At 61.8% G+C, this 19,032-nt stretch overlaps 1 protein-coding gene across 1 annotated transcript in view; it reads right to left on the minus strand.

Moving 5' to 3' along the window:
- The window catches only part of LOC118698183 (staphylococcal nuclease domain-containing protein 1), a 79,675-nt gene that overhangs the window by 27,453 nt on the left and 33,190 nt on the right, over window positions 1-19,032 (minus strand). Inside the window, exons 11-12 of the mRNA XM_036401291.2 lie at window positions 7,760-7,849; window positions 243-343 (exon numbers count right to left, since the gene is read on the minus strand). Coding sequence (XP_036257184.1) covers window positions 243-343; window positions 7,760-7,849 — 191 coding nt within the window. The remainder of the gene's footprint in view (window positions 1-242; window positions 344-7,759; window positions 7,850-19,032) is intronic.

Raw genomic sequence — 19,032 nt, forward strand, 5'->3', positions numbered from 1 at the left:
TGGGGGGAACCTGATCCCAATATCCTCCAAAACTGATGCAGCTGTGGGGGGGCAGGTGTGGGGGGTCCAGGCAGCAGCATCCCAATGTATCCCACAGAATCCAACGCTGGGATGCCGGGAATGGAGGCTGATCCCAGGCCAAGTGGGGAGCGAGCCACCCTCTGACCCCACAGAGCCCTGGCAGGGTGGGAATGCCAGGTGGGAATGCCAGGCGGGCAGGGCAGAGGCCGGGGAGGACTCACATTCCGCCGATGGAGACGGTGGCACAGGTGCGCTCCGAGAAGGCCGGCACGGTGTCGGTGGCGCTGCTGGCGGGGCGGATATAATCCACGGAAACGTTCACCTGGAAAAGGGAATGGCTCAGGGCTGGCACTGCCCGGCCCCTGGCCAGGGCCCAGATCAGACAGCCTGGCCCTCATCCTCATCCTCTCCATGCCCAAACCTCTGAGATCAGCCAGACAGGCTGTCATCCCCATCCCATCCTCATCCCCATCCTCTCTGTGCCCACATTCCCACTGCCAGTCTCCAGGCCCTCTCTCCATGCCCAGGGAATGGAGCCGTTTCCCAGCGGCTCTGGCACCACCAGAGCTCCCAGGCACAATAAACCGGGAGCTTCCAGGCAGGACAAGATCCCAGCTGGGATCCCAGCACCTGCCAGGTGTCCCCAGAGCTCCATGGGGATCCCAAGGTGCAGTGGCCCCGGCAGTTCCCGGTTTTTGGACATGACATTCCCGCCAGGACAGGAGGACGGGAGCGGTGCGGATGCCCCAGAACCAGGGTCTCCAGGAGGGATGGGAAAGGCTGGGGCAGGGCAGGGAGCATCCCGAGCCTGGAATCCCACAGTGCCCCCACAACTCTGACACAGCGGGGAGGGACTGGGACAATGCTGGCACCTGCTGGGATCCCAGACAGAAACTGGGAACACCTCGGGGGCAGATCCTGCTGGATGCATCACCTCCCACAGCACCAGGGTTGGGGTGAGCTGGGACATGCAGGGATCAGGGAATCCTGGAATGGGTTGGGTGAGAAGGGACCCCAGAGCCCCTGCAGTGCCAGCCCTGCCATGGCAGGGCCACCTCCCACTGTCCCAGGCTGCTCCAGCCCCAGTGTCCAGCCTGGCCTGGGGCACTGCCAGGGATGCAGGGGCAGCCCCAGCTGCTCTGGCAATCCCAGCCCAGCCAGGAATTCCTCATTGCCAAGATCCCATCCCTGGCTGCCCTCTGGCACTGGGAGCCATTCCCTGGGTGCTGTCCCTGCAGGCCTTGGCCCCAGTCCCTCTGCAGCTCTCCTGGAGCCTCTTTAGGCCCTGCAAGGTCCCCCCTGAACCTTCCCCCCCTCAGGGTGGACCCCCCAGCAGTTCCCAGCACCACATCCCACATCTGCAGGCACCATTTCCATGAAAATCCCACCCAGTCCCACCCCTCTGCTTCCCCAGGGAAGCTCCATCCTCGATGCTTTCCTGGTATCAGCTGGAACACCCCAAGGCTCTGGGATAGAGGAGGTGACACTGGGGTGACAGGGGGGCGATGTGGGGATCTTTGGGGACATCCCAGTGCTGCTGCCTCGGGGCTGGACCTGGCCCCTCTGGACTTTTCCCAGGCCCATCCCCGCTCCTTTTCCTGTTCCTGTTCCCGTTCCGCATGGCCGGAGCCGTGCTGAGCCAAAGGCAGCCAGACAGGCGAGGCAGGAGCATCCCTGAACCCCTCCAAAGCCTCGGCTCATCCCGAAAATCACTCATTAAACCAACATCAAAATGCAAAAAGGGCCAGAGCGTCTGGCAGGGCGCCGAAGCCGCGGCTTTTCCGTGCGGAGAGGGGGCTCCGGCAGGAAAGAGCCAATTAAGGGGAGCGGTTACAGCGATTCCTCGCAGCAAAGCTCCCGTCGGAACCACTGGAGGGGAAAAAGAGACGCCGATTACTCCGAGAGGCAGGTTGGGAATTCAGCTGCTCCAGGGCTTTTGAGATGTCTGGCTCAGGAGCGGCTGGCGTGGGAAACACCTGGCTGGGGATGCGGCACCGGGAACGGGGAGAGGCGGCGGCGGAGCAGCCGGGGGGAACGGGGGATCCCGGGGCTCGGGGAGGAGTCACGAGAGACTGGGATGGGATCATGGGATCATGGGATCATGGGATCATGGGATCATGGGATCATGGGATCATGGGATAATGGGATGGGATGGGATAATGGGATGGGATAATGGGATCATGGGATAATGGGATAATGGGATCATGGGATAATGGGATAATGGGATAATGGGATAATGGGATAATGGGATGGGATCCATAGGATGGGATGGGATCCACAGGATGGGATGGGATCTATAGGATGCATGGGATGGGATGGGATCCATGGGGTGGGATCCATAGGATCCATGGGATGGGATGGGATGGGATGGGATAATGGGATGGGATGGGATCATGGGATAATGGGATGGGATGGGATGGGATGGGATGGGATGGGATGGGATGGGATGGGATGGGATGGGGGCACCCCTCACAGGAAAGCCCTCTATTGTGTCCCACTGTGTCGCGCTGCATCAGATGTGCCCACGGGCAGGAAGGCTCCACAGAGGGATCTGGACAGGTGGGATCCATGGGATGAGGACAATGGGATGAGGTTCCACAAGGCCAAGTGGAGCCCTGGCACAGGGTGTGGCTGCCCCTGCAACCCTGGAAGTGCTCAAGGCCAGGCTGGACGGGGCTTGGAGCCACTCAGGATAGGGGAAGGTGTCCCTGCCATGCAGGGCTGGAACCGTTCCATGATCCCATGAAGTTCCATGTCCCCCTTTGGATCACACCAGCCCCATGGAACGCTCCAGACACAGAAAGCTGGGAAAGGCCCTGGGGGTGCCGCTCAGCTGGAGGGACACGGAGCTGCAGGGACAATGCCCGGGATCATCTGAGGGCAGGCTGGGCTCCATGTGACACCAGACGTGGCACTGGCACCCCACAGCCCTGGCACTGGGGACAGCAGGCAAAGCATTCCCGGGATCCAAGGGCGACGTGCCCGTGGAGGGGCCGGGAAGGGCTGGGGGTGCAGGGACCCCCGGCACCCCCGGGCTCCGCTCCCCCCGGAGCAGCCGGAGCCGCGCCTGGGCGGCTTTCCAAGGTCAGCTGCAGTCAGGGTGGATTAAATCACTCCAGCAGCTCCGCTCCCGGGAGCACATCCAGCCCAGAACAGCGGCACCGCGCGGGCTCCGAGCGGCCACCGCCGCCAATGTCACCCACAGGGACCCGGAACCCACGGGGACCCAGAACCCGTGGGGACCCGGAACCCACGGGGACCGTGCACCCACAGGGACCCGGAATCCACGGGGACCCAGAACCCATGGGGACCCGGAACCCACGGGCACCTGGAACCCACGGGAACCCTGCACTCATGGGGACCCAGAACCCATGGGGACCGTGCACCCACGGGCACCTGGAACCCACGGGAACCCTGCACCCATGGGGACCCGGAACCCATGGGGATCCTGCACCCCACAGGGACCCGGAACCCCACAGAGACCCTGCACCCCAGCATTCACTGCCTGGGCTCACCAGCACAGAGCTGGAGGTGCCAGGACATGGGGGAACAGGATGGAGTCCCCAGGAGGGGCCCCTGGCCTTGTCCCCAGCATCAGGGTCCCAGAGAGGTTGTTCCCAACACGCTGCTCCCAGGATGGGGTTCCTGCCTCACTGTCCCCAGGACCAGGGTCCCAACGAGGTTGTCCCCAGGGTGTGGCCCCTGCAACCCTGTCCCCAGCTGGTCCCAAGGTGGGGGAGGCAGCCCCGTGGTCCTGCCCCAGTTCCAGCCCCAGTCCGGGCTGGGGGGACACAATGGGACATTCCAGGCACATCCCGTGCTGCAGCCTCAGGACCCCAGGCAGTGGGGACAGGTCCCCATCCCAGGGGGGACATCCCGGGGGCTGCCGGAAGAGGGGGGAGGGGGGCTCATCCCGCCGGGAAGGGCCGGGAGCAGCCCCACCTTTGGGATGGGGAGGGCGGGGTGGGCTGGGGCCGTGCCGGTGCCATTCCCTGCTATTCCCTCATCCCACGGGGGCTCCGAGGGGCCGCGGGGACACGGGGGGGCCGGGGGGGGACAGATGGGGGGTGGGTGGCAGCCCAGACCTGCCGGGCTAAAAATACCCCGCCCGCCCGCGGATCTCCCGGCCCGGCGGCGTCACCCGCTCCCGGGAATATTTTTACTTCCCCGGCAGCTCGTGCCGGGTGGAAGGGCCGGGGGGGGCTGGGAAGGGGCTGCCGGGGGGCTCGGGGCGGCGGGTGCCCCCCGTGTCCCTCCCGTGCCGGAGGGAGGAGGTTCCCGGAGAGCTGGCGGGGGCCAGGGATTGGGAGCAGGAATGTGCATCGGGATGATCCCGGCGGGATGGGGGCTGCAGGAGGCACCGCGGGGCAGATCCAGGGAAGCGCCTTCCCTCTGGAGCAGCGGTTTCCCTCCCGAGGGCCGGCTCATGCCAGCCCCCCCAACCCACGCATCCTGCTGCGGGCAGCGGGATTTCCTGGGAATGGCGAGCGGGAGCCGGCTGCGCTTCCCTGACCCCCTCCACCTCTCCATCCTCCCATCATCCCTCCTGGAAAAGGCCGGGATGTGGAACAAGGATGCTCCACAGCAGCCCCGGGAGCCTCCAGCGCCTCCGGCACCGCCAGGAGCGGATCCAGCAGGACCCAGCTCCCTCCTCCCTCCCGCTCCAGCGGCTGCCGGAGGGGCCACGGAGACCCCCGGGGCAGGATTGACCTTGGAGCGGGATAACCACGGCAGTGCCGGGCTGGGAGGCGTCGCGGGGAGGGCGAAGGGTGCGGGGAGAGGAGAGGTGCCTGGATTTGGGATCGTTAAACGGCGATAATCCCGCTCGCCCCTGCCCCCTCCCGCGCCGGGGCCAGCCCAGCCCACTGCAGCAGCCGCGCATTTCAAGCGCAATCCGGGCGGGAAAGCTGCGCTCCCCGACAGCTCTCCCGGTTCGGCTCCCGGCAGCCAAATCCTCCCCGGCAGCCAAATCCTGCCCAGTTCCACACGTGGAAGCGGCGGGTGACGCAGCCGGCCCCGTGACGCTCCAGAGCTGGCAAAGCCGCCCCGGCTCCCGCACATTCCCGGGCTCCGCACATTCCCGGGAACAGCATCCGGATCCTGGCTCGGGCACGGCGCAGCTCCCCGAGGGATGGGTCCCCACTGCCCCCAGCCCCGGCTGCATCACCAACTGGGATCTTCCCAAAATCCCCCCGGGCATCGCTGCTGTGCCGAGCTCTCCCCGAGCTCCCAAGCTCTGCTGTGAGACGCAGGAAAAATTGCCCGGCATTCCAAAAATCCTCCAGTCTGCCAAAGCCCTCCCTCTCCCCGGGACTGGGATGGTGCTCCCAGGGAGAAGGCTTTTCCTGGTCAAACCCATCCCTGTTTTATCCCGGCTCTGGTCCCCAGCAGTGCTGGCACCGGGATTGCTGCTGGTGTAACCCCAAAAGGAGAATCCCTGGAAGCATCTGAGGGGACCAGACAGGTGAATGCCCTGGAAAACCATCGGGAAACCACTCAGGGCTCTGGAGATGGGCAGCATTCCCAGCTGGAATCAGCCTTCCCAAAAGGGATATGGTGGGAATGATGTGACACAGGGATGGGACACAGGGATGGGGCACAGGGATGGGACACAGGGATGTGACACAGGGATGGGACAGGATGGGACACAGGGATAGGACACAGGGATGGGACAGGATGGGACAGGATGGGACAGGATGTGACACAGGGATGGGACAGGGTGGGACACAGGGATGGGACACAGGGATTGGACACAGGGATGGGGCACAGGGATTGGACACAGGGATGGGACAGGATGGGACAGGATGTGACACTGGGATGTGACACAGGGATGGGACAGGATGGGACACAGGGATGGGGCACGGGTGGAACACAGGGACGGGGCACAGGGATGGGACAGGATGTGACACAGGGATGGGACACAGGGATGGGACAGGATGGGACACAGGGATGTGACACAGGGATGGGACACAGGGATGGGACAGGATGGGACACAGGGATGGGACACAGGGATGGGACACAGGGATGGGACAGGATGGGACACAGGGATGGGACACAGGGATGGGGCACAGGGAGGGGGTCCTGGGACACCCCAGGGAGTCCCTCCTTTCTTCCCCCCGGAGCATCTGGCAAGGACGGGGCGGCACCGCTTCCATGCCCAGGGAATTTCCATCCCGGAGCTCTCCCTTGCCGGCTCCGTCCATGCGAGCGATTAATCCCAGAGTTAATTAGGGAAGAGCCACGATCCATCTCCCGCGCCCGGCGCAATTATCCGGAGCCGCTCCGCGGCGCAGCGCGATCGATGGGCGGAGGAGCCGGCCCTTCCCGACACGCTCCATGAATTTATTCCACAAATCCATAGTGGCCTGGGCAGCCGGGCGCCGGCCCCAGTTCATCCCGCGCCGCCGGGCAAATTCCAGCGGCTGGGAAGGACACGGTGGAGCTGGGAGAGGCTCTGGCACAAGAGCCAAAATCCCCAAATCCAGCCCTTATGCGCCAGGAAAATCCCAGCCTGGAAAACTCCTGCTGCTCGGGAATGAGAGGGCAAGAGAGAAAATACATTGCCTTCCATCCCTTCCCAGGGAGCAGGGAATTCAGAGGTGGATTCCCACATCCCAGCTCCTCTCCCAACAAGAGCTGGAGGAAAAGGAGCCGTGGCAGCCACAACAGGGATGGATCCTTCCTCATCCCCCCTCGGCGCTTTCTCCAGAGGGAATTATTTTGGAAAGCAATGTCAGGGCTGATCCAGCACTCCAGCAGGATGGGATGGGATGGGATGGGATGGGATGGGATGGGATGGGATGGGATGGGATGGGATGGGATGGGATGGGATGGGATGTGTTCAGGAGGAGCATCCCAATGCACAGGGACACGATCCATAAGGATGGGCCCCGGAGTGATGGGGATGGATGGAGCTCCCGAGGCAGGCCAGGAACCAGGGCAGGCTGAGCTTCCTGAATTCCAGAACTCCTTGCCATCCCACAGCTCCTCGGAACAGCCAGGCACCCAGGCAAGCTGAGCTCTAATCCCAGAACACCCTGGAATCCCAGGGATCCCCAGGGTCACCCTCCAAAGGCACCCAGTGCCAGAGCCAGTTCCAATCCCTGATCCAACACAGCGCACAGCAACGGCGGATGGCAGAAACCTGGCACCAGTAATCCTGGAATGTCTCAAACTGGGACCACACTGAGGTGCCAGAACCCCATTCCAGACCCGGTGCTCCCATCACAAATCCCACCAACACTCCCACACTCTTTTCCAACTCCGGGAAGCACCAGATTTCCCATTAAAAAAATCTCCCAAGCTGCTCTTTTCCCCTTTCCCTATTTTTTCGGACTGCCTGGGCAGGCTCCGAGCTGGAAAGATCCAATTAGGCACCGGAGCAGCCCCGACGAGCAGCGACGGCCGCGCCACGAAGGGAATTGATTTTATTTGACTGTTTTATGAGCATTGGAAAATTGCATCCGGAGCGTTCGCTCTGCTGGTTAACACATTCCTCATTCCCGGAATTGCTCTGAACCAGCCTCGGAAAACAGCCAGGGAAACAAAGGGAGAAGCGAGGCGGAATTCCCGGGAAATGGGGAGTGCAATGCCTCGAGGGGCACTCCAGGCTTGGGGGCATCCTGGAATTTCCCAAGGAGCCACACAGCAGCACCGGCGTCAGACTCATCCCCTCCTTCACTCCCTCATCCTCATTGTCCCATCCCTTGTCCCCTCAGCCTCGTCCCTCCCACCGTACCTTCTTCCCGATGAGTTTCTTGCGCAGGAATTCCCGGGCCTCGAACATGTAGGGAATGTCGTAGAGGGGCCTCAGCTTCCTGTTCTTGTCCTGCCGAGAGAGGGGACTCAGGTCAGGGGATTCCTCAATCTGCCCCAGGGTCCCCCCAATTCCACATCCCAGTTCAGGCTCTGCTGAACCCCCAGGGGACCCTGGGATAACCCCAGCATCCCACAGGTGGAGGTGCCAGCAGCCTGGTGGTGCCAGGTTGGACATCTCTGAGTGACAACTCCAGGAGGGAAGGGGATGATGGAATTTGGGGTGGGGGTGACCAGGGAGACCCCCTGGGGTGTCCAGCCCCTGTCCAAGGGCATCTCCTGGAGTCACATCCCTGCAAAGGCTGAGCAAAAAGGGGAGACTCCCAAAGGAAATGAGGATTCGACACAACGCAATCCAACACAACCCAACACGACCCAAACATGACCTCAAGTGACCCAGTGTGACCCAACATGACCCAAAGTGACCCAAAGTGACCCAATACAACCCAGTGTAACTCAACATGACCCAACACGAAGCGACCCAAAGTGACCCAATGTGACTCAAAGTGACCCAACACAACCCAATGTAGCCCAACATGACCCAACAAAATCCATCCCAATCCAATCCAACCCAGACTCTGCTCTGCTCGCCACCACAGTGCCATGGGCACGGCCCCCTCACACCTCCCCGAGCTGAGGAGGAAATCATGGAAAAGAGGGAGATCAGGCCAAAGCAGCCAGAAATGGAGGAGTGCAGTTAGACAGAGCAGGAGAGGGCGGACACGGGCGGCGGCACTCGGCTCCTCCCTAATGAACGAGGCTTTGGCAGAGTTTATTGTCCTTGACGCTGCTCATTCCCAGACTGCTCCTTGGAGACGTTCCCTCCTCTGCCTGCATCGACCGGGGATGGGAACGGGATGGATCCAGCAAGGGAATCCCCAGGAACACACAGCCAGTGCTGGGGATGGGAATGGGATGGATCCAGAGAGGGGATCCCCGGGAACTTTGGCACCTCCTGCCCCCACAGCAGGTTCCAAAGCAGATCCCAAAGCAGATCCCAGGCGCTGTTCCAGCCCCTGGAGCTGCAGGAGCTCAGAACAAGCACAGAGGAGCTACTGTGGCACCACCAGCCTCCCTCTCTCTGCCCCTTCCCAGGGGAGCACAGCTCCCCTTTTCCAAACTTCCAGCCCCTGCCCATCAGCTCCTGGACCATTCCCGCTCCCCAGATCCTCAGTGACCCCGGACCCTTCCGTCAGTGCGATCTGATGGATCCAGGCCCTGAGATGCTCCCGCCCTCACCAAGGTCACGGCGGAGCTCCGACACCGAGCGCGGCTCCGCGCGACAAAGCCCTGTACAAACACTAATTAATCCTCACTAACGAACTCCAAATTTATGGCTTAGTTAAGTGTCTGTCTGGCACAGGCTGTTAAATCCCTAATCCCATCCCGCCGGAGCGCGGGAAGCGGGACGGCAAAGCCCTGGGTGGCCCTGACACCTCTCAGCAGGGCCGGGGGCTCAGGGGCCGGCAGGGAATTCCTGAGGGGGCTATGGGGTGGGATCTGAGCCCTCCCCAAACCTCCTTCGGGTCTGCAGCCACTGGGACCACCCCAAAAAGGGACCATCCCAAAAAGGGACCATCCCAAAAAGGGACAACCAGCACAGACTCCCCCAGCACCAGTGCCATTCCTAAGCCATACTGGGATCCACGGTGCCATCCTGCCAGTCCTGGATGTGCCATGGAGGAGGGATATGAACCATCCCCAAAGCTCCTTTGGAGCAGCTCACAAGTCTGCAGCCTTGTGAGACCACCCCAGAAAGGGGTCACCCCAAAAGGAGTCACCCCAAGAAGGGACCATTCCAAAAAAGAGTCACCCCAAGAAGGGATCACTTCAGAAAGGAGTCACCCCAAAAAGGGACCATCCCAAAAAGGAATTACCTCAAGAAGGGGTCAGCCCAAAAAGGGGTCATCCCAAAAAAGGAGTCATCCAAAAAGGGTCCATCCCAAAAAAAGGAGTCACCTCAAGAAGTGGTGACCCCAAAAAGGGGGTCACCAGCACAGGCACCCCGGTGCTGTGCCGGGACCCACGGCTGCACCATTCCAGCCCCGGAAGTGCTGGCACTGACCGAGCCCTCCCATCCTGCTGCTGCTGCTGCAAAATGCCAATTCCCTTTGGGAATCCTCCCCACACGGCCTGGCAGTGCCAGGAGCAGGATAATGGGAACGTTTAAGCGCCCAGCCCAAAGGCCCCGCTGCCACTCCCTGTCAGCCCCATTAAATGTGGCTCTGTTGTCCCACAGCAGTGACACTCCCAGCTCAGGGAAAGCAGCAGCTGACGGCTCTGGGAAGCTGTTCAAGACCTCGGACGCTCAGCGGAGCTTTTGCAAATAAACACGAAAAATCAATGGAACAGCGGGAAGTTAACGGAATTCCACAGCCGGCAAACTCCGGCAATTTCCAACACGGAGAAGGATTGTGTTGGGTCTAACCCATTTTCCGAGGCAGGAGCTGGATCCCAACAATGAATCAGTTCGCAAGCTGTGGCTGCTCCATCCCTGGAATGTTCACATCCAGGCTGGACAGGGCTTGGAACAGCCTGGGATAGCAGAAGTGTCCCTGCCTGTGGTGGGGCTAGATGGGCTCTGAGGTCCCTTCCAACCCAACCCAACTCATCCCAACCCATTCTGGGATCCCACGATTCCATGAAATGCCTGTCCCGCCTCTCCTCGGCTGCTGGAGAGAGTCATCAGCCACTGAGAAGTTAATTAAGCCCAGGGATCTGAGGCTCACTTAATTAAAGGTGAGCAGCGAGGACGTCGCTCCATTAGCGACGGAGTCGGAGCTGCATCTTCAGGGAGCTGCCAGAGGAGGGGGGCACCCCCTCCCTTCCCTCCTGGAACACGGAGATTTCAATCCCAAGTTTGATGGGAATGCTCTGGTTCATCCCAGGCTGCGGAAGCCGGGCAAGAAAGCGACTCTTTGCTTCCAGTGAGGGACTGAGCAGCTCCAGAGGGGGAGGAGAGACTCCTGAATTCCTTCCTCCCAAAACAACCCCCCACGGCCCAGAACACCCAACAGGTGACAGAATTCCAGCTCTCCTCTCCAATTAACAGCATTACACAGGGCAGGGCCTAACTAAGGTCTACTTCCAGGGAAGCAGCAGCTCATATCCACTGCCAGAATTCCTGAAGAGGACTGACCATGGAGTGCTGCCATTCCCAGCTGCCGGGGATCCCGCTCCCAGCCCCAGCCCCTTCCCAAGGCACAGGGTGGGGGTGATGATGGATGTAAGCACAGCTGGAGCAGCAGGAAATGCTCCAAGACCTGGGATGGCAACTCCAGCTCCACATTCCAGGACTCCCCAGGGACTCTGCAGCCCCTGAGGGATCCCAGGATGGGGGGAACCTGCTCCATTCCCTTTTTGGGAGAAGGATTCCACCCGGAGCAAGAGAAGCTCCTGAGAATCCATGGAATTGCAGGCTCCTGCTCCTGAAGCAGGGAAGGGGCCATGGCTCATCAGCAGTGTCACGGCACGCTTCACCCTCGGCTGAACCCGCCTGGGATGTGCCAGGTGGGGAATCCATCCCGGAGATCCATCCCAGAGGCCATGACAGGGAACAGGCAGCGTCTGGAACACGCATTCCACTGATCCAGGGGTGCTCAGAGCAGGGGGAATGGCCTGATCCTCCCGGGAGGAGCCAGGGCTCCCTGCTCCCCATGCAAAGATTTTGGGGTTTTTCCCCAGAATTCCAGGTGCCAACATCCAAGGGGGGGTCCCCAGCAGAGCCGAGGGGACCCAGAGCCTGGTGGCACCGTGGGATGGCAGGTGGGGAGAGCCCCCCCGTCCCTGCCAGCGCAATTAGGGAAGCTCATTATTTGTAAAGTAATTAGCAGAGCTAATCAACTCCCAGCGCCAGGGCGGAATGAGCGGGCGGAGAGCGGGAGCTGCCAGCTGGAAACGCCAGCGCTGGAGGGGGACCCGGGGACGCTGCAGCCCCCAGGGTGCCCAGGGAGGGGCCTCGGGCTGGGGCACTGGGCAACGATTCCATCCCACCGGGAGCAGGAGAGGCCCCAGGGATCCCGCGAGCTCCTGCTCCTGAAGCAGGGAAGGGGCCATGGCTCACCAGGGTGTCACGGCACGCTTCACCCTCGGCTGAGCCCGCCTGGGATGTGCCAGGTGGGGAATCCATCCCGGAGATCCATCCCGGGGCCGGCAGGGCGGCGACAGGAACAGCAGGAGCGCCGGGGAGCGGCTGCTCTGCATCACAGCCTGGGGAAAGCTCTGCTCCACCAGGCCCGGTGCCGCTCCCACAGCTCCTTCCCAGCGTCCCGGGAGCCCGGCAGGGCTGGCAATGACACCGGAGCTGCAAGGGACAGCGCTGGGGACGGCAGGGAAGTGCCGTGCGCGGGGACAGGGACGAGCAGCTCCCGGTGACATCCCGGTGACATTCGCAGGCAGCCCCAGGCAGGTGCTTGCTCAAGGAGCGACGCCTCAAGTGGGCACTTGGCCTCTCCAGCCTCTCCAGCCTCTCCAGCCTCTCCAGCCTCTCCAGCCTCTCCAGCCTCTCCAGCCTCTCCTGCTCCACTGCTCCCGCTCCCTCCCTGTCCCCACTTGCAGCCGGCGCCGCCGTCCCCGAGAGCCACTCGAGTACAGGAGCTGGGCGGTGCTGGAGCCTCTGACGGCACCGGGGGACAGAGGGCACAGCCAGGGGCTGGCAGGAGAAGGGCAGCACGGCTGGAGAACCGTGGGATAACTGAGGCTGGAAAAGCCTCAGAGCCCATCGAGTCCAACCATCCCCAGCACTGCCGAGGCCACCACTGATCCTGTCCCCAGGTGCCACATCCACACAGCCTTGAAATCCCTCCTGGAGTGGGGACTCCAGCCCTGTGCCAGGGCTGCACAGCCCTTTCCAGGAGGAGTTTCCCCAATATCCACCCTGAGGCTGCCCTGGCCCAGCCTGGGGCTGTTTCCTCTCTGGGGACTGTCCCAGGGCCGTGACTCCGGTGCCGACCATCCCCACTCCCAAACACAACCAGAGCCACCCCAATCCTCCCCCAGCAACTCCATGGCATCAACATTCCAGCTGGGAGACCCCAAAGAGGGGTACAGGGCTGCAAACAAGGGTACAGGACCCCAAATGGGGGGTATAGGATCCCAAATGGGGGGGAACATGACCCCATGGCCAGGACAAATTTGGGGTCAGGACAGTGACCCCGAGAGCCCGGAGCAGGACAGCCCCAGCTCCTGTGGGATTGCTGCTCCCATGCCGGTCTCTGCTCCCTGCCCGCTCCAGGACACGCTGTGCACGACCATCCTCATCATCCTGGGCAGGGATGAAGGGCCAGGGAGCCTGGGCTGCGCCGGGAGCTGGAGCAGGAACGCCGCAGGACAAATGGGAACGGCGGGGAACGATGGAAGCGACGGCACGGAAATAACCGGGGCTGCTTCAGCACAACGCAGAACTATAAATAATAAAGTTATAAATTATAGAATCTGGGAATCAGGGATTGAGCTGGGTGGGAAGGGACCTCACAGCCCCTTCAGTGCCACCCCTGACGGGGGCAGGGACACCTCCCACTGTCCCAGGGTGGAGAGGAGAAGGATCCAGGGAGAGCTCAGAGCCCCTGGCAGGGCCTGAAGGGGCTCCAGGAGAGCTGCAGAGGGACTGGGGCCAAGGCCTGCAGGGACAGCACCCAGGGAATGGCTCCCAGTGCCAGAGGGCAGCCAGGGATGGGATCTTGGCAATGAGGAATTCCTGGCTGGGCTGGGATTGCCAGAGCAGCTGGGGCTGCCCCTGCATCCCTGGCAGTGCCCCAGGCCAGGCTGGACACTGGGGCTGGAGCAGCCTGGGACAGTGGGAGGTGTCCCTGCCATGGCAGGGCTGGCACTGCAGGGGCTCTGGGGTCCCTGCCCACCCAACCCATTCCATGGTTTTGATTCCAACATTCCTGACTGAGGAAGAACTGGGGAAGAATCCATTATTTTGGGCTGGGGTGCTGACAGGAGCTCCCCAAGGGGCTTTAACCCCACTGGCAGCTCCGTGCCAGCCCCAGCCCAGCCCCAAACCCCTCTGTGGGGGCAGCAGGGTGGGCAGGGCCCTTTCCATGGAATTACTGGGGAACATCCGAGCACGGCACTGCCCGCTCCCGGGGGATTCATCATCCAGCAGCACTTGGCTCCGTGCCCCTCTCCGGGGCTGATGAGGAAATTGAGACATCCCAAAATATCTGCTCCTTCCACAGATCACTCGTGCTTTTCCCTTCCTCATTTCCCCACTGCAGCGTTGGAATTTGGAGTTAAACCAGCCCGACTTCCCCGGGAGCTCCGGAAGAGCTGCTCCCTCCCAAGGAGGCTGAGATCCCTGGAAGAGCTGTGCCAGCAGCATCATCCCTGCTCCAGGCATCCAGGATCTCCCAGATAAACAGGAAACATGGCTCTGCTGCCACAGGGGTCTTGTCCCAACCACTGGAATTCATCCCCCTCAGCCTGTGTCTGCCTCAGGAATGAACTGCCCACAAAAAGGCGGAAATCACAGGAGCTGGATTTATGCTGAATACCCTTTGGCTGCTGGAATGCAGATCCTCAGCAGCAGCACCTGGAATTGGGGCACAGCATTCCAGGCATCCCAAACCGGGCCCTTGGAATTGGGGGAGGCATCCTGGACACCCCAAACTGGGCACCTGGAACTGGGCACTGCATCCCAGACTGGGTACCTGGAATTGGGGTGCTGCATTCCAGACACCCCAAACTGGGCATCTGGAATTGAGGGGTGCATCCTGGAGACCCCAAAGTGGGCACTTGGAACAGAGCACTGCATCCCAGACACCCCATCCTGGGCACCTGGAATTGGGCTGCTGCATTCCAAGCATCTCAGACTGGGTACCTGGAACTGGGGGATGCATCCCAACCCCTGCCACGGCGGGAGATGCTGGTTCCAGGCTGCCCTCAGCGCAGAATCCGGCTGGAGCAGCCTCGGGATGTGGCTTTGCAGGCACCGAGGGGATGTGGCTCTGAGGGCCACGCGGATTTGGGACTCCAGCGGCGTTTTGGCTGCTCTGCTCCCACAGAGAGGGGAAACGGGGTCAGCGTTCCTGGAACAGGAATGATCCCCACCCAGGGTCTGGCTGTGGGACACTGGGACACCGGGAGATGCCTCTGCTTCCTAAAACCGTCACCGAGGGGACGGGAACGGGGACAGGGACGAGGACAGAGGCAGCAGCTGCTGCCAGGCACGGCCATTTCAGGGCTCCGGGAAGAGCCTCCACACTGTCCCCGTTGTTATCCCGTATTTCAGAGGACAACTGCAGAGCCTGAGGGATGCACAGCGGGGCTGTCCCTTCCAGCCCTCCCTGCCCTGGATTTGGGGTCGCGTGGGAGGGGACTGGACTCACTCCCGGCCCCTTTTGTCCCCGCTCCCCGCGGGTTTCACTGCCGTGGATCCTCCCACACGGCCCCGTGGGCACCGGGACCCTGAGCAGGGTCAGGGCAGCACTGGGGAGTGCTGGAATGCAGGAGCAGCTCAGAGCCCAGCTCAGAGCCCAGCTCAGAGCCCAGCTCAGAGCCCAGCCCAGAGCCGGAGCTGCACCGAGCGCTCCAAGCCCACCCGCACGTGATGGAGGGAAGGAGGAAAAGCAGCTGGAGAAAAGTAGGACAGCAGGGCCGGGAGCGAGGGAAGAGCTTGGAAGGATGGAGCTGCCTCCCCTCTGCGGGGCTGGGACAGAGGACACCCCGAGCTGTCACTGTCAGCATCATTGTCACTGTCACTGTCACCCCTGCCCTGCTCACAGGACACTCTGAGACCCCCTCACCAACCCCAGGGGGCTGCGCTGTGCCAGCGGGTCCGGGGAAAAGGCAGCATGGATCTGTCAGCCACAGCACAGGCAGGATCCCTGGCACAGACAGCATGGATCCATCAGCCATGGCACAGACAGGATGGATCCATTATCCATGCACAGGCAGGATCCCTGGCACAGACAGGATGGATCCATCAGCCAAGGCACAGGAAGCATGGATCCATTATCCATGGCACAGACAGGATGGATCCATCAGCCAAGGCACAGGCAGGATCCCTGGCACAGACAGCATGGATCCATCAGCCAAGGCACAGACAGGATGGATCCATCAGTCACATCACAGGCAGGATCCCTGGCACAGACAGCATGGATCCATTATCCCTGGCACAGACAGCATGGATCCATCAGCCATGGCACAGGAAGCATGGATCTGTCAGCCACAGCACAGGCAGGATCCCTGGCACAGACAGCATGGATCCATCAGCCAAGGCACAGACAGCATGGATCTGTCAGCCACAGCACAGGCAGGATCCCTGGCACAGACAGCATGGATCCATCAGCCATGGCACAGGAAGCATGGATCCATTATCCATGGCACAGACAGGATGGATCCATCAGCCAAGGCACAGGCAGGATCCCTGGCACAGGCAGGATAGATCGATCAGCCACAGCACAGACAGGATGGATCCATCAGCCATGGCACAGGCAGGATGGATCCATTATCCATGGCACAGACAGGATGGATCCATTATCCATGCACAGGCAGGATGGATCCATCAGCCACAGCACAGACAGGATCCCTGGCACAGGCAGGATGGATCCATTATCCACAGCACAGGCAGGATGGATCCATTATCCCTGGCACAGACAGCATGGATCCATCAGCCACAGCACAGCCAGGATGGATCCATCAGCCACGGCACAGACAGCATGGATCCATCAGTCACAGCACAGGCAGGATGGATCCATCAGCCATGGCACAGACAGGATGGATCCATTATCCATGCACAGGCAGGATGGATCCATCAGTCACATCACAGGCAGGATCCCTGGCACAGGCAGGATGGATCCATTATCCATGGCACAGACAGGATGGATCCATCAACCACGGCACAGGCAGGATCCCTGGCACAGGCAGGATGGATCCATTATCCCTGGCACAGACAGCATGGATCCATCAGCCACAGCACAGGCAGGATGGATCCATTATCCATGCACAGGCAGGATGGATCCATTATCCATGCACAGACAGGATGGATCCATCAGTCACAGCACAGGCAGGATCCCTGGCACAGGCAGGATGGATCCATTATCCACAGCACAGGCAGGATGGATCCATCAGCCATGGCACAGACAGCATGGATCCATCAGCCACAGCACAGGCAGGATGGATCCATTATCCCTGGCACAGACAGCATGGATCCATCAGCCACAGCACAGGCAGGATGGATCCATTATCCCTGGCACAGACAGGATGGATCCATCAGTCACAGCACAGACAGGATCCCTGGCACAGGCAGGATGGATCCATCAGTCACAGCACAGGCAGGATCCCTGGCACAGACAGGATGGATCCATTATCCCTGGCACAGACAGCATGGATCCATTATCCACAGCACAGGCAGGATGGATCCATTATCCCTGGCACAGACAGCATGGATCCATTATCCACAGCACAGGCAGGATGGATCCATCAGCCATGGCACAGGCAGGATGGATCCATCAGCCACGGCACAGGCAGGATCCACAGACCAGCCCCAGGCCCTGGCACAGCCCAGCTCACCTCCAGCACACCCACAGTGACACTGGGGCCGTGCCAGGCCACGCCACCCCTGTGCCAGCAGGGGCCCAGCCCTTCCTCAGCACCAAGCCCTGCAGATCCAGGACAGCTCCTCCATGGAAAGCCCTTTCCAAGGGTGCCCACGGCTTTTCTACTTGCACTGGGAATTTTGGGAGGTTCTGAGGTGCTGCCAGTGTCACCAAGGATGGCCGGTGCCACCAGAGTCCAGGAACTCGAGCTGGGGGAAGGGGCTGGGGGAGGCTGCAGCTGCCCCCCAGTGAGGGATGTTCCCAATCCATTCCCCCTCCATCCCATCCATCCGTCACATCTCCAAATGTCTGGCACTGAATGCAGCCGGTGCTAACGGAGGGGGAATATTCATGAATCCCGATTCCGGGAGCGGTGCCGGCAGAGGTGCAGGAATGAGGGTGTTCCCACTGCTCCCACGGCTCCAACCCCCCAGTGCTGGGGAGGCTCCCAGCTCCCACTGCTGAGCACAGAGGGATGGGTGCCCTGGGATAAACACGGAGCCCTGGCCCCGCTGGGACCCCTGTGACCACCCTGAGCCGGGAATTGGGGGTGGGATGTGAGCCTGAGCCAGGCCTTGGGGCTGGAGCTTCCCTGTCCTGTCCTGTGCGGATGGAGCTGCTCCTGTCCCCTCCCTGCCCCACTGGGTGATGGCACCGCGTGGCCCAGCTCTGTCCCCAGGGTCCCCTCGGCCACCCCCGCGGGTGACCGGGCAGGATCCGGGGCGATGCTGGAGCCGTGCCTGCTTCCCACCCGGAGCAGAGGCTCCGGAGCAGGGAGATGGGAAGGGAGCCAGTGCAGAGGCTCATCCCACGCTAAAATCAGGGATCGATTCCCGAGGCACAAGGGCCGGAGCATTAATTGCAGAGCTCAGCTCTGTGCCAGGACCGAGGCGCTGCTCCAATTCAGTGCAATTTCCCATGCGCTGAGGAATTCCAGCAGCTCCCGAGGAGCTCAGAAGGTCAAAGCTCCTCTCTCCCAGCAGCGTTTTCACGCTCATCCAGCCGAGCGACAAACAGCCGGGGCTGGGCACGGACCAAACCTCTGGAGCGGCTCCCGGAGCGCGCGAGGCTGGAGCAGCATCCCCGGGAATGCGAGCTGGCAGGTGCCTGGATCTCCCTCCAAGCATCGGTGTCACAACACCAGGCAGGAATTACAACAGAGGAATTGCAGCACTTAGCGGGAAGCGGCTGGGGAAGGATCTCGGCGCAGCCCGCTCGCTCTCCGGGGATTATTCCTGCCACGCGGCAGATCCCGGTTTCGGCGGCGGCAGATGGGCTGAGCGCGGCCTGCTCGGAGCAGCGCGGCCCCGGGGCCTCCCGGAGCTGCTGCCTCATGCAAAAGCTGCTCCGTAATTGCTGGCAAGCTCCTGCCCAGCTCCCCGGCCGGCTGCGGGGCTGGCCGGCTGCTCCAGCACCAGCCCGGCTCCTGCTGCCGCTGCTCCCGTTTCGCTGCCGAGCTGCTGCTCTCTGAGCCATGAGCAATTTCCTGGGATGCCAGCAGCTGTAATCCATACAGGAACCCAACTGTGCCAGCTCGCAAATGAATCCAACCCGGAGCAGGCCTTGTACCTGGCGCTGGCAGCTCCCCCGGGAGCCGCCTCCGCAAATTTGGACATTTGCTCGTGGCCGGGCAGGGAAAAGGCTCCCGAGGCAA

This window comes from Molothrus ater, chromosome 5 (genome assembly GCF_012460135.2).
Source record: "Molothrus ater isolate BHLD 08-10-18 breed brown headed cowbird chromosome 5, BPBGC_Mater_1.1, whole genome shotgun sequence".
Taxonomy (NCBI): domain Eukaryota; kingdom Metazoa; phylum Chordata; class Aves; order Passeriformes; family Icteridae; genus Molothrus; species Molothrus ater.